This window comes from Aquarana catesbeiana, linkage group LG08, assembly GCF_042186555.1.
Source record: "Aquarana catesbeiana isolate 2022-GZ linkage group LG08, ASM4218655v1, whole genome shotgun sequence".
Taxonomy (NCBI): domain Eukaryota; kingdom Metazoa; phylum Chordata; class Amphibia; order Anura; family Ranidae; genus Aquarana; species Aquarana catesbeiana.
Genome location: NC_133331.1, coordinates 15,875,534 through 15,891,396, shown reverse-complemented (window position 1 = coordinate 15,891,396; position 15,863 = coordinate 15,875,534). Strand labels below are relative to the sequence as shown.

Sequence of the window (15,863 nt, the reverse complement as noted above, 5' to 3'; positions counted from 1 at the left end):
GTGGCCTAGGCTATAAGAAGATTGCCAAGACCCTGAAACTGAGCTGCAGCACGGTGGCCAAGACAATACAGCGGTTTAACAGGACAGGTTCCACTCAGAACAGGCCTAGCCATGGTCCACCAAAGAAGTTGAGTGCATGTGTTCAGCGTCATATCCAGAGGTTGTCATTGGGAAATAGACGTATGAGTGCTGCCAGCATTGCTGCAGAGGTTGAAGGGGTGGGGGGTCAGCCTGTCAGTGCTCAGACCATACGCCTCACACTGCATCAAATTGATCTGCATGGCTGTCATCCCAGAAGGAAGCCTCTTCTAAAGATGATGCACAAGAAAGCCCGCAAACAGTTTTCTGAAGACAAGCAGACTAAGGACATGGATTATTGGATCCATGTCCTGTGGTCTGATGAGACCAAGATAAACGTATTTGGTTCAGATGGTGTCAAGCGTGTGTGGTGGCAACCAGGTGAGGAGTACAAAGACAAGTGTGTCTTGTCTACAAACAGGCATGTTGGTGGGAGTGTCATGGTCTGGGGCTGCATGAGTGCTGCCGGCACTGGGGAGCTACAGATCATTGAGGGAACCATGAATGCCAACATGTACTGTGACATACTGAAGCAGAGCATGATCCCCTCCCTTCAGAGACTGGGCTGCGGGGCAGTATTCCAACATGATACCGACCCCAAACACACCTCCAAGATGACCACTGCTTTGCTAAAGAAGCTGAGGGTAAAGGTGATTGACTGGCCAAGCATGTCTCCAGACCTAAACCCTATTGAGCATCTGTGGGGCATCCTCAAATGGAAGGTGGAGGAGCGCAAGGTCTCTAACATCCACCATCCATAATGTCGTCATGGAGGAGGGGAAGAGGACTCCAGTGACAACCTGTGAAGCTCTGGTGAACTCCTTGCCCAAGAGGGTTAAGGCAGTGCTGGAAAATAATGGTGGCCACACAAAATATTGACACTTTGGGCCCAATTTGGACATTTTCACTTAGAGGTGTACTCACTTTTGTTGCCAGCGGTTTAGACATTAAATGCTATGTTTTTTGTTTATATAATAAAAATTCCAGTATATTTACCATATTTTGTAGATGCTATAACTTTCACGCAAACCAATCAATAAATATTTATTGGGATTATTATTATTATTTTTTTTTTTACCAAAGACATGTAGCAGAAAAGATTTTTGTCAAAATTTTTTAAGCAATGTTATTTTTTTTTTGGATATGTTTTACAGCAGAAAGTAAAAAATATTGCTTTTTTTCAAAATTTTCGGTTGTCATTTTTATATTTATAATTTTTTTATTTAGTTTTTGGTTTGTTTTATAACAGAAAGTAAAAAAATATTATTTTTTTTTCAACATTTTCATACTTTTTTGTTTATATAATAAAAATTCCAGTATATATACCCTAGTTTGGTTTGTGTGAAAGTCATAACATCTACAAACTATGGTGTATATATATATATATATATATATATATATATATATATATATATATATATATATACTGGAATTTTTATTATATAAAAAAAAGTCTAAAAATGTTGAAGAAAAACCAAAAAAAAACAAAAACAAAAAAAAAGCTATATTTTTTACTTTCTGCTAACAATGAAATAGAAAAATGATTTTTTTTCACACAAATAGAGCTTTTTTTGGTGGTATTTGATCACTACTGGGTTTTTTATTTTTTTTATTATATACATGAAATATATAAATATAAAAACAAAAAACGAAAATTTAGAAAAAAAAGCAATATTTTTTACTTTCTGCTAACAATGTAAAAAAAAATAGATTTTTTTTCACACAAATGGAGCTTTTTTTGGTGGTATTTGATCACTACTGTTTTTTTTTTTTTTATTATATATAAATATAAAAACAAAAAATGAAAATTTTGAAAAAAAGCAGTATTTTTTACTTTCTGCTATAAAACATATCCAAAAAAATTAAATAACATTGCTTTATAAATTTAGACAAAAATTTATTCTGTTAAAAAAAAAAAAAAATCCTAATCAATCTTTATTGATTGGTTTGCGTGAAAGTTATAGCATCTACAAATCAACAAAGATTTATTGGGATTTTTTTTTATTTTGATTTTTTTAACCAAAGACATGTAGCAGAATACCTTTTTGGCTAAAAGTATAAAGCAATGTTATTTTTTATAAAAAATTTTTGGAATATGTTTTATACCAGAAAGTAAAAAATATTGAGGGGTGTGGCTTGGACATGGCGGAGTAAGGAAGCTTTTTGTTACAGCTCCCGACTCCCGACCTACTAATAACGGCTGAAATGACCATTTCTTCTACAAAAAACATCCGGCAATGACATATAATAGAAGGCGGAAGACCAGGGGATCATCTAAAGCTAGCCCAGCAGCATCGATCAGCTGGTACTTCCAACACCCGGCTCACGCAGCGATCGCCCCTGCACAAACACGGGGCAAGAGAAGGCCGGAGGACCTACCTTCCACATCCATGGCCGCATCACAGCGACATGTCCCACACTCGCTGGAGGGGCTGCCCTCGCTTCTGGTACCTTCACCTGGTAGCCCGGGCGGATCGGAAGCATCTGTGGGGTCAACTCAAGTGGACACAGACATCAGAGCCCTGCTGCTGCTTACCAACCAAGACCGACATGGAGGCCCTGATGGCAAGGATGGAGGAGCAGCACCACCGTGACTTCCACAAGCTCCGCACCGAAGTTCACACTCTAGATGAACGAGTCGGCAAGGGGGAGACGGAGGTGAGCGCCTTGGAGCTCCGAGTCGCTCAATTAGAAAAAGACCATGAGGACTTTCAGGAAAGACTGGCGGAAGTGCAGCTCCAGGCCGATGACCTGGAGAACAGAAGTCGCCGCAACAACCTGCGGATCCCGGGGTTGCTGGAGGTGACGGGCCCAGAGAACTTAGAGGACTCTATCTTGGCGATCTTCCAGCGGCACCTGGGTCCGGAATCACCGGCCCCCATGGAATTCGACAGGGTCCACCGTGCACTGGGGCCAAGGCCGCAAGATCCTGACTGCCCTAGAGATGTTATTTGCTGCCTACATCGGTACACACAAAAGGACCAAAGCCTCAGAGCGGCATGGAACAGCGACCGGATCGACTTTGACAGGGCAGGGCTATCGATTTACCCAGATGTATCCAGGGCAACGCTACAATGAAGGGCTATGCTTAAGGCTGTGCTTGAGTGGCTACGGCGAGCTGCGCTGCCATACCGATGGGACTTTCCACTTCAACTGACTGTCAGAAAAGTTGGAACTTCCTTTACGTTGAGGCGCCATGCTGACCTTCCGGACCTGTTCCTTTTTTTGGACATGGAACCCATTCTTCTACCTGACTGGATGAAGCTACTGCCTACCAGAGATACCTACCAGGCTCCTCGGGCTCCCAGACTGGGTCTGCCACGTCGCTCCGCCAGACGAAGGAGAGGAGGCCAGACGCCGGCAAGAGCTGAAGACCATGAGGTCTGATTGCAAGCTGCTTTGGCGACCGTAAGTGGCGTGTTTTCTTTTTCCTTATGTCCCTCTCACAGACAGTGAACAGCTTGTTCAAGGAACTTATCCAGAACCCTTGTTTATGACTAGCTCTTGGCTGCATGATCCACTCAGGAAGAAGCCCGTCTATTGCATACCGGGAGGTTGGGGAGACCCGTTCCTCTATTATTCTGAGACGATCCGAGGCCAGTTCCCACAGAGACTGCATGTAATCACCCCCCCCCCTTGTTTCCAGGCCTCCGGGATACTCCAGTCTCACAGATTCTATGGAACTACTGGTCCTACCCACAAGAAACCATGACTGGGAAGCTTGTAACAGCCGCTAGGCTTCTGCACCCGGGATCCAGGACACTTGCCTTGGGGAAAGGGTGAGGGGAGGAGGGTCGTTCAATGGGACTGGTATTGTATTTACTTGGGGTGGGACCCACTGGGTGAGATTTAAAATAGGACACAGTGTTTTGGGTTCGCTTCTGGCAGTAGCCTGGGGTGGGGGATAATAGGATGCACCAGTATTGTGCGGTAAGACAGTAAGCCCGGGAAGCGCGATCATAACAGGGATCGCAGGGATGTGCAAGCCTGATCCACCCTTCCCCTTCTCTTTTTTTTTTCTATTTTATTTTATTTTCTCTTTTTCTCTCTTTTTTCCATTCTCCCCCCATCCCACCTTCCTCTCTTTCCACCCCACCCTCTCTCCTCCTTCCCTTCCTTCCTTCTCCCCGTCCAACCTTCCTTCTTTTCTCATCTTTGACTCTTTCCTCCTCCCCCCACCCCCCCTCCCTATTTTTCTTTCATATGAAGGCTTGCCTCTCAGACACCCTACCACTCCTCTCCCTGGCTCTCCCGAACCCCACTCATTAACGAGGAGGTCTGTATATTGGTATGGCTGGCTGGTGTCCCCTGCAGGGGCGGACTGACCATTCAGGCTCTCGGGCACTGCCCGAGGGCCCCATGCCACTAAGGGGCCCCATCAGGGTTGCCAGCCTCAATAAAACCAGGGACAGTATGTAAAAATCTGTGTTTTTTTTTTAAATCCCAAGATTATAGCTGCCCTGCCTCTCCAGTACCTTTTCAGTGTGTGTGTGTGTATTCTGTGTGTGTGTGTATATTGTGTGTCTGTGTGTATACTGTGTGGCCCCATAATCTATTGCCTGGGGGCCCCATAATCTCCTATTGCCCGGGGGCCCCATAATCTTCTCCTATTGCCCGGGGGCCCCATGAGTTGTCAGTCCGCCCCTGGTCCCCTGCATGCCGGGTAACAGTTTCCATCCCTCCCGCATACTGAGGTTTAACAAGGGGGCTTCTGTCATGGGAACCCCTGTCCCCCACTTCATATGAGAGGGGTGACAGGCTAGCGAGACATGAGGGGGGGAGGTATACATGTGTGTCACTAATGTCCACCTCCAGTAGCCCTGTAAAATGATATCAGCTCCCCGCCTCTAGTTAGCACCGCTCTCCCCCTCAGTTAAAGGGCCAGAGGCAACGTAGACAGGACTATAGTTATGTTGTTTGCACTGTATTCTCACTGTTTTTTTTTCCTGGTTGTATTGTTTTTCCTTTTTTCAATGGTTTTTGTTCTGCTATGTTTTAGTTTATTATTCAGTGATTCAATGGTTATATATTCAAAAAAAGAGCCAAACGCAGTCCAGATATAATATCACGGTCCACATATAGGGTCCTGACATGAAAAACAGGCCACGCCTGAGACTGTGATACCCTGCATATATATATATAGATCCTTGCTACTGTGTAAATGAGTTTAACCACTAGAGCTCCGGAAGGTTTCCCCCCCTTCATGACCAGGACATTTTTCTGCTATTCAGCACTGTGCTACTTTACCTGGTAATTGCGTTGTCATGCAACAATGTACTAAAAAAAAAAAGATTTATTTATTTCACACAAATAGAGCTTTTTTTGGTGGTGTTTGATCGCCACTTTTTTTTTTATTATATACATGAAATATATAAACATAAAAACGAAAAATGAAAATTCGGAAAAAAAGCAATATTTTTTGCTTTCTTTTTTTTTGTAAATTCTTTATTTAAGAAGGAAGAACACGCAGGAGTACAGAAACCACCAAAGAATAAATCACAGCGAAATATGCAAGCCGTATATCCCTATATACAGTATATGTTAACAGGTTCATACGAGCACTTTACGTGAAATCTCCTAGCGGGATAGAGGCAGGATGTGTGTCTAAGAAATAGGAATCCTCCGCACCCCGCATGGCCCCTTTTTTTTTCCGGCACGTGCCGGGAGTAGGGAGTAGGTGAGGGATTGGAGCCGGTTAACGCCGACAATATCCGATGTACAAACATCGCATAGAAACAGAGACAGAAATGATAGAGTGCTGAAACGGTAAAGATGGAGAATAGCGAGTATGAGCAAAAGGGGGGATAGGGGGATAGGGAAGGTTAGGGAAGGTTAGGGAAGGGGGGGGGGGAGAGAGAAAAAAAAAAAGGAGGGGTGGGGATTAATACCCCTGTCCAGTCACGGCCAGTCCAACTGGGGAGTTTTTGCAGTTATCCTCCAAATTTGTGTCAGTAGAACCATTTTTTGGAGAATTTCTCATTTAGGCCTTTTTCCGTGGCCACCAAGTCTACCATTGCATGAATGTCCGCTACTCTTTTCAACCAGGCAGCCACCGACAGAGGCTGGGTCTGCTTCCAATACAATGGGATGCAGCCTTTTGCTGCCGTGAGCAAGAATGGCAATATAGATTTCCTGTAGCTCTTGCTTGGGATCTCGTGATGATGCAGAAGGAAGAACTCGGGGGGAGTTTGGCAACACACGATCTGTGAACCTTTGGACGATGCGATGCACCTCTGTCCAAAAGGTCTGTAACAGCCGACACGACCAGAAAACATGAAGGAGCGTTCCAACCTCCTCCCCACATCTCCAACACAGATCTGTGCTCTGGGGGAACATCTTATGTATCCTTTCTGGCGTGTAATACCAACGAGACATCACCTTGTATCCCGCTTCCAGTGTCTTGCACATATGGAAGTCTTATGGGAGACTTATACATATAGATATACATATATATATATATATATATATATATATATATACGTATATCTATATAGATATATATATATCTATATAGATCTGTATAGATCTATATAGATCTATACAGTTGCAATAAAAAGTATGTGAACCCTTTTGGAATTATAGGGATTTCTGCACAAATTGGTCATAAAATGTGTCACAACAATAGACAATCACAGTCTTTACTTAAACTAATAACACACAAAGAATTAAATGTTACCATGTTTTTATTGAACACACCATGTAAACATTCACAGTGCAGTTGGAAAAAGTATGTGCACCCCTAGACTATTTAGATCTGGAGAGCCAACTGGAGTCCAATCAATGAGATGAGATTGGAGGTGTTGGTTACAGCTGCCCTATAAAAAAAACACACACCAGTTCTGGGTTTGCTTTTCTCAAGAAGCATTTCCTGATGTGAATGGTGCCTCGCACAAAAGATCTCTCAGAAGACCTACGATTAAGAATTGTTGACTTGCATAAAGCTGGAAAGGGTTATAAAAGTATCTCCAAAAGCCTTGCTGTTCATCAGTCTACGGTAAGACAAATTGTCTATAAATGGAGAAAGTTCAGCACTGCTGCTACTCTCTTTAGGAGTGGGCGTCCTGTAAAGATGACTGCAAGAGCACAGCGCAGACTGCTCAATGAGGTAAAGAAGAATCCTAGAGTGTCAGCTAAAGACTTACAAAAGTCTCTGCCATATGCTAACATCCCTGTTAGCGAATCTACGTTACGTAAAACACTAAACAAGAATGGATTTTTTGGGAGGATACCATAGAGGAAGCCACTGCTGTCCAAAAAAAACATTGCTGCACGTTTACAGTTTGCACAAGAGCACCTGGATGTTCCACAGCAGTACTGGCAAAATATTCTGTGGACAGATGAAACCAAAGTTAAGTTGTTTGGAAGAAACACACAACACTATGTGTGGAGAAAAAGAGGCACAGCACACCAACATCAAAACCTTATCCCTCAACTGTGAAGTATGGTGGTGGGGGGCATCATGGTTTGGGGCTGCTTTGCTGCGTCAGGGCCTGGACGGATTGCTATCATCGAAGGAAAAATGAATTCCCAAGTTTATCAAGACATTTTGCAGGAGAACTTAAGGCCATCTGTCCACCAGCTGAAGCTTAACAGAAGATGGGTGTTGCAACAGGACAATGACCCAAAGCATAGAAGTAAATCATCAACAGAATGGCTTAAACAGAAGAAAATACGCCTTCCGGAGTGGCCCAGTCAGAGTCCTGACCTCAACCCAATTGAGATGCTGTGGCATGACCTCAAGAAAGCGATTCACACCAGACATCCCAAGAAAATTGCTGAACTGATACAGTTCTGTAAAGAGGAATGGTCAAGAATTACTCCTGACCGTTGTGCAAGTCTGATCTGCAACTACAGGAAACGTTTGGTTGAAGTTATTGTTGCCAAAGGAGGTTCAACCAGTTATTAAATCCAAGGGTTCACATACTTTTTCCACCTGCACTGTGAATGTTTACATGGTGTGTTTAATAAAAACATGGTAACATTTAATTATTTGTGTGGTATTAGTTTAAGCAGACTGTGATTGTCTATTGTTGTAACTCAGATCACATTTTATGATTAATTTGTGCAGAAATCCCTATAATTCCAAAAGGGTTCACATACTTTTTATTGCAACTGTAGATCTATATAGATCTATATATATCTACATAGAACAGTGGTTCTCAACCTGGGGGTCGAATGATGATTTTCTAGGGGTCACCAAATGCTGGGCTGTTCCTGAAGCCCGCACTGCTCTCCCAGCCTTATTCGCGGCCACCCAGCAGAGCTGTCCCTGGAGCCTGTGGAAGCCCAGCTGGGCTGTTCCTGGAGCCCATGGCCACCCACTCAGCCTCTTCGCAGCCACCAATTCAGTTCACGGGATAGGTGGGGGGCAGAGACTAGAGGTCTGCTGACTGGTAAGGAATGTGAAGTGGGAGGGGCTGGAGAAGACCCATTTTCCTGATTTCGGCATAGGTGTCACTGCTGCGAGACATAGTGAAGCCGGAGACACAGTGAGTGTCATTGTAGTTGTCTTTAAAAGTCACCACTACAGTTCTCAGATGGGCAAATGACCTTGATCAAGAACACCTAAGTTGGCTGATCAGAACTCCCCCCAGCACTGCCACTCATCTCACCCCCCACAAGCACTGCCACTGATCCCAACTCCCCGCCAGCACTGCCACTGATCCCAACTCCCCGCCAGCACTGCCACTGATCCCAACTCCCCCCACCCCTCCCACCAAGGAGTAAGAGAACGAATAAAAATAGAGAATACATGGAAGGGAGAGGAAAAGATGGAGAGGAACAAAGAAAAAGGGAGAGAAAGAATATGAGAAAGATCAAGAAAGACGGCTAGAGAGAGGGATGGGGACAAAAAACAAGAAATTAGGATAAAGAGAGATAAAAGGGAAAGAAAGGAGAACAAAGAGAAAGAGTAGTACATCCTACAATGTACCATGAGGGGTTTTAATAATGTAGGAGTGAAAGGGACTCAGGGGGCGCTAAATGTCCGTGGGTTAGGGGTGCAAATTACTTGTCTTGGGTGCTGACAACCCACGCTACGAAAATAATGTTACCGTTAGAAGTCCCCACAACTTGGGAAATTTTATCAAGAGGTCACGGCACTAGTGAGGTTGAGAATCACTAATATAGATAGATATATATATCTTTATTTGGTTTATAATTCTTCTGAACTTCTCTTTTCTTGCTGCCGACACATAACCGGTCTTATGACTTATTTGCCTCGAGAAACGGTTCCTGTTTTATTATTATTATCTGTGGAAGACAAATCTGTGTTTACATGGCAACAAGCAAAAATGCTGATTGCACGACTGATTGAAGCTGGTAGAGCGGTTGCGGCTGGTTTTGGTCCTGATGTTTCTGCATGTCTGGCAGCTTCCTCTTTTTTAATGTTAATGATATGATTGGAGGACGTGGAGATCTTTGTGCTTTGCATTTGGCCTCACGTATTGGAAGTGACACTTCACTTGATTTGTTGAGCATTCATACATTGTACTGAGTTGTTTAGAATTGATTTTTAAAATGTTATCATTGTTACATTTCATCTATTCTAGAGATGTGTGCAAACATGATACAGCAGGTACAATAGGTATTGAATGTGTCAACATTTTAAGTAAATATACACCCCTCACAGCTTTGTAAATATTTTCTTGTATCTTTTCATGTGACAACACTGAAGAAATGACACTTTGCTACAATGTAAAGTAGTGAGTGTGCAGCTTGTATAACCCCTTCATGCCTACGCCTATGTCTGACATTTGTTGCTTTCAAGTTAAAAATCTGTATTTTTTGCTATAAAATTACTTAGAACCCCCAAACATTTTTTATATATAAACACACACACACACATATATACACATTATTTTATTTTAATTATTTTTTTAGCAGAGATCCTAGAGAATAAAATGGCGATCGCTGCAATATTTTATGTCGCACAGTATTTGCGCAGCGGTCTTTCAAACGCAATTTTTTGGGAAAAAAGACACATTCATGAATTAAAAAAAACCCCTAAACAGTAAAGTTAGCCCAATTTTTGTGTACTGTGAAAGATGATGTTACGCCGAGTAAATAGATACCTAACATGTCACGCTTTGAAATTGCACACACTCGGGCGAAAAAACTACGGTACCTAAAATTCTCCATAGGCGACGCTTTAAAAAAAGCAATAACGGTTACTAAGTTGGAGCAGTGTTAATTTAGAATACTATATTAGGCGACTATAATATGACTAAAACTAAAACAATTGAGATGACTAAAATACGAACAAAACTAAAAGCCATTTTAGTCAAAAAACTAAAATGAGACGAAAACTAAAATTCAATTTTAGTCCTAAGACTAAAATGAGACTAAAACTAAAATGCCATTTTATTTAAAAGACTATGACTAAAGCTAAATTGAAATTACTGAAATGTACTGGAGAGTTAAGTCAACTAAAACGTAGGACATTTTAGTCGACTAAAATGTACTGGAGATATAGTTGACTAAATACGACTAAAACAATTGCAGAAGACTTAAATGGGACTAAAACTAAAATGCCATTTTAGTCCTAAGACTAAAATTAACACTGGGTTAGAGTTACAGAGGAGGTCTGGTGCTAGAAGTATTGCTCTCAGTCTGTAGGTCGTGGCGATACCTCACATGTGTGATTTAAACACTGTTTAACGACTTACGCATGCAGTTTCTTTGCTGCACGAGCTCACGGGGTCGGGGGTGCTTTACATTTTTTAAAATTATTTTATCTTTTTTTTTTTACAGTGTCTCTGTAAAAAAAAAAAAAAAAAAAAAAAAATTGATCACTTTTATTGCTGTAAACATCCCTTGTGACAGTAATAGGTGGTGACAGGTACTCTTTATGGCGGGATCGGGTGTTCCAAAAGACCCCATATCCCTCCTTTGCACTTAAAACTGTTCAGATTGCTAAAAACGGCGATTCTGAATACTGTCGTTTTTTTAAAAATCGGCGCCATTGGCAGCCGATAAACCGGGAGTGATATTGTGACGTTTCTTCCGTGTTCACACATAGGAGACCGGAGCAAAGCCTTTTTTGGGTTTGATTCAGTCTCTCTCTAGCCGGCGGAAGTGCCGGATCGCGGATCGGGTCTCCCGGTGGGACGGGAGGCCCGGGAACAGCGGCGGAAGGTGGCGGGAGGGGGGAACGTCCTCTCCCGTTCGTTTGGGATAACAACCGAGTGGCTTTTAGCCGCATTGGTTGTTATCCCTAAAGAGCCGACCCCCTGCTCTAAAAAAACGGTACCGGAGTGATGCAGGCATCACCCTGGTATAACCCCTTAAAGCCGAAGCCGCATATGTGTGTACGCTCGACGCTAAGGGGATAACAGTGTAAATTTGCTGTCCCCTCAAAATTTGCTGTCCCCTCAAAATAACTCAACACACAGCCATTAAGGTCTAAACCGCTGGCAACAAAAGTGAGTACACCCCTAAGTGAAAATGTCCAAAATGTGTCAATATTTTGTGTGGCATAACAAAACAGATATTTGCCCTGAGACTTTGTGGAGGTGAACACTGTAAGGCCAACATATGTAGAAAAGTAACTTTATTGAGTATATAAAGGTAATAATACATAGTTTACATCTATAGATAAAAACAGTTGGTAACAGGTAGGATACATAATATGATGTGAAGACATCTATTGCAAAGATCCATGTAAAATGATACACAAAATCTAAAACTCGACGCGTTTCGCAAGTCAGTGCTCACTTCTTCAGGAGTAAGTACACTAGCAGTGTATCTAAAATAGAAAACATCAATTGTAGGTATATGTCACGATAATGGAAATCATTAGACAACAAGGTGAGGAAGGGGGGGACCTGATGAGTGGAAGGTCCCACACTTACCAATAGGCAATACCAAGGTGCAACAGGCTGGTTTTCCCAACCAATGGCAGCGACGTCACGAGCATAGCAAGGGAGCAGAGGGAGTGGATCCAGCAGGGCCCCTCCAGGTGTCAACTGGATTAAAGATGGAACCATTATGAAAAATAGGTGTCCCCTGGGGGTTTCTCAATGTCCATAGTCATGGAAAACAGCTGCAACATAAATGTGTATGGGTAGGTCAGCAGTTGCTACAAGATAGCATGATACTTGTAGCTAAGTAGAAGAGGTATCAAGTACAGTGCAGCCTGGTGAAACATGATAAGGACAGAGGGACCGAAGGGGATAAGGTGAGGTAGGTGAAAATGCCAGTGAGGAAGTGGCTAACATGAAATAAACCAAATAAGACCAAAAAGGAATGATGAAAAAAGTGATTTGAGACGGAATTGTGTTGAAGTGAAAGAGTCTAGAAGTATGGGCGTCATACCCGAACAAAGTATTTTGTGTGGCCACCATTATTTTCCAGCACTGCCTCTTGGGCATAAAGTTCACCAGAGCTTCACAGGTTGCCACTGGAGTCCTCTTCCCCTCCTCCATGACGACATCACAGAGCTGGTGGATGTTAGAGACCTTGCGCTCCTCCACCTTCCATTTGAGGATGTCCCACAGATGCTCAATAGGGTTTAGGTCTGGAGACATGCTTGGCCAGTCCATCACCTTTACCCTCAGCTTCTTTAGCAAGGCAGTGGTCGTCTTGGAGGTGTGTTTTGGGGTTCGTTATCCTGTTGGAATACTGCCTATCAGCGGCGCACCCGGATGTTTGCACTGAAGCCTGTTGATTCCGCTATTTTGTAAGTGGCGCCTAGATTGCTCAAATTTATACTATGTCAACAGTACTTCGCTATCAGTTCCTTTCTTTTGCTCCCGGTTGAATATGGTCGACCCACTCTGAATGTCCTTAAGAACCAAGGCTCTCTGAAAATCCATTCGTCACATACCAGATCATATAGATCACAGCGTTTTTGACCGCAGACTGCAAAGCTGAGGGTCCATGTTTTTTGGTTAGTGGGGTCACAAGAGGGGAGTGTGGCACACGGCACCAGCAATATTTGTGGAGCACCTAGCACTTTGTAATTTGATACATTTATCCTTCGTGCATTGATATCACTGCGAGTGTATACTTAAAGCGGTTGTATACCCGTACAAATTATTATTATTATTTTTTTTTTAATCTGTAAGGCAAAAGGCATACTGAGCTAGTATGCACCGCACCCACACGCACATGAACTTTAATGGCATCCCAGTCTTAGTCCGTAGGGTTCAATATTGAGTTGGCCCACCCTTTGCAGCCATAAAAGCTTCAACTCTTCTGGGAAGGCTGTCCACAAGGTTTAGGAGTGTGTCTATGGGAATGTTTGACCATTCTTCCAGATGTGCATTTGTGAGGTCAGGTACTGATGTTGGACAAGAAGGCCTGGCTCATAGTCTCTGTTCTAATTCATCCCAAATGTGTTCTATCGGGTTGAGGTCAGGACTCTGTGCAGGCCAGTCAAGTTCCTCCACCCCAAACTCGCTCATCCATGTCTTTATGGACCTTGCTTTGTGCACTGGTGCGCAGTCATGCTGGAACAGGAAGGGGCCATCCCCAAACTGTTCCCACAAAGTTGGGAACATGAAATTGTCCAAAATGTCTTGGTGTGCTGACGCCTTAAGAGTTCCCTTCACTGGAACTAAGGGGCCAAGCCCAACCCCTGATAAACAACCCCACACCATAATCCCCCCTCCACCAAATGATTTGGCTCAGTGCACCAAGCAAAGGTATCGGAGGTCTTGGAGGTCTATCCAGGTTTTGGAGCAGCATATGCTCCTATCCAGAGGACGTCTTTTTCAAGGAAGGTCTTGTATATTACAGCAGGACAATGCTAAACCGCATACTGCATCTATGACAACAGAGTAGAAGATCCGGGTGCTTCACTGGCCTGCCTGCAGTCCAGACCTTTCACTACTGTAAATGAAAATACAGGAGTGCTGAGCAGTTAGAATCCTATATCAGGGACAACAATCCTATCCCCAAAACCTAAGCAACTGGTCAGTTCCCGAACGTTTATAGAGAAGGGGGTGGTGCTAAACATGGCCCCGCCCCAACTTTTTTGAGACGTGTTGCTGTCACCAATTTCACAATGACCTGTTTTTTTCTTCTTAAAATTGTCCATTTTCTCAGTTTGAAAAATGTTATGTTTTCTATTTTCTATTGAGAATAAAACAATGGTTTATGAGATTTGCAGATCATTGCATTCTTTTTTTTTTTTTATGTGGATTTTTTTAGAATTGGGGCTGTAGAAGACACGCCTACGATACACCACCATATTAAATGTATTTTCCATAGTAAATCTGAACTAAATTACATTGCGTCGGATAGCCCTGTGTATCATAAACAATCTCCTTTTTCCCTTATTAAATATTACTTGCTGATCTCCTGCAGCATCTTTCAGCTATTTCCTGTCTATTGCACTTGCTCCAGAACCAGCTCCCATCATTGATGTGTCTTGGCTTCCTGATAGTGACGATGGTGGACCCTGCCTGTGCAATGTGTGTTGGTGGAAGTGCTGGTGGCTGCATGTGACAGGGTGACAACTCGGAAACAAAATTGGGGGCGGTGACAGAGTGTTGTCACCCAATAACAGGAAGTGGCTGCAGAACGATCCATATGGCGGCAGCGCTGGACATTCTTTTAGTTAAAAGCTTCAGGTTTAGAAAGATTGAGATAACATAATAAATCTTCCATGAGGATTTAGTGATCAGGTTTAGATCTGCATCTGTAGAGTGTGAGGTGTCACCGCCATTAATTAGCAATGACGTATTGGTGGTCAGATGACTCAGGATCTGCCATCACATGATCAGAGTCCGTGGCTAGAGCTCCCTTCTATGGACCAGCAAGGACAATAAAAGGAGAAAATAATATACAAAAACATCCGATAAAATATTTCTCCCTCCGATCTCCCTGACTGCGGAGTGCTCCTTTATAAAGACATTGAACAATGTTTATTTTTTTTCCCTTTTAGGGGGCGGAGTCATGGGAGCGTCAGGACGGAACGCAGCTTTAGTGGCAATGAAAGACCTGAAGAGGGCGCGCTAATGTCGGGAGTCGCCTGTATCTGGAAATCCTTCTTAAAAATAAACCAACTCTTTGCATCTGTGTGTTGTGTCTTCTTATTATAGATTTCTACATTTCAAAATCCTCCAATGGGGGTGGCGTACTATACAAGTGAGGTGACCCCCCCCCCACCCCCAGCGATATTGGAGGTGGGCAAAACTAAATAGGGGAACCCATAAGGTCTACTGAGGGCCATATGATGTCTAGTGGGGCCCCTTAATGTGTATTGAGGGCCCCATAATATCTACTGATGGCCACATGATGTCTACTAAGGACTATATGATGTCTACTGGGGGCCCCATAATGTCTACTGGGGGTCTCATAATGTCTACTAATGGCCCCATAATGTCTACTGATGGCCCCATAATGTCTACTGAGGGCCCCATAATGTCTACTGGGGGCCCCATAATGTCTACTGATGGCCACATGATGTCTACTGAGAGCCCCATAATGTCCATTGAGGGCCCCATTTTGTCTACATGTGCGCAATATGATGTCTACTGAAGGCCCCATAATGTCTACTGAGGGCCCTATAATGTCTACTGATGACTACATGATGTCTACTGAGGGCCCCACAATGTCTACGGAGGATCCCATGATGTCTTCTGAGGGCCCCATAATATCTACTGATTGCCACATAATGTCTACTGGGGACCGCATGATATCTACTGAGGGCCCCATAATGTCTACAGAGGGTCCCATAATGTCTACTGGGGGCCCCATAATGTCTATTAAAGGGCCCCATAATGTCTACTGACGGCCACATGATGTCTAATGAGTGCCCCATAATGTCCATTGAGGGC

General features: G+C 43.3%; 1 protein-coding gene across 2 annotated transcripts in view; it reads left to right on the top strand.

The window, feature by feature from the left end:
* Positions 1-15,098, top strand: part of LOC141105602 (pyridine nucleotide-disulfide oxidoreductase domain-containing protein 2-like) — a 127,533-nt gene extending 112,435 nt beyond the window's left edge. For both annotated transcript variants that reach the window (XM_073595546.1, XM_073595547.1), the window contains one exon: positions 14,969-15,098. In XM_073595546.1, coding sequence (XP_073451647.1) covers positions 14,969-15,042 — 74 coding nt within the window. In that variant the 3' untranslated portion in view covers positions 15,043-15,098. The remainder of the gene's footprint in view (positions 1-14,968) is intronic.
* Positions 15,099-15,863: the final 765 nt, after the last annotated feature.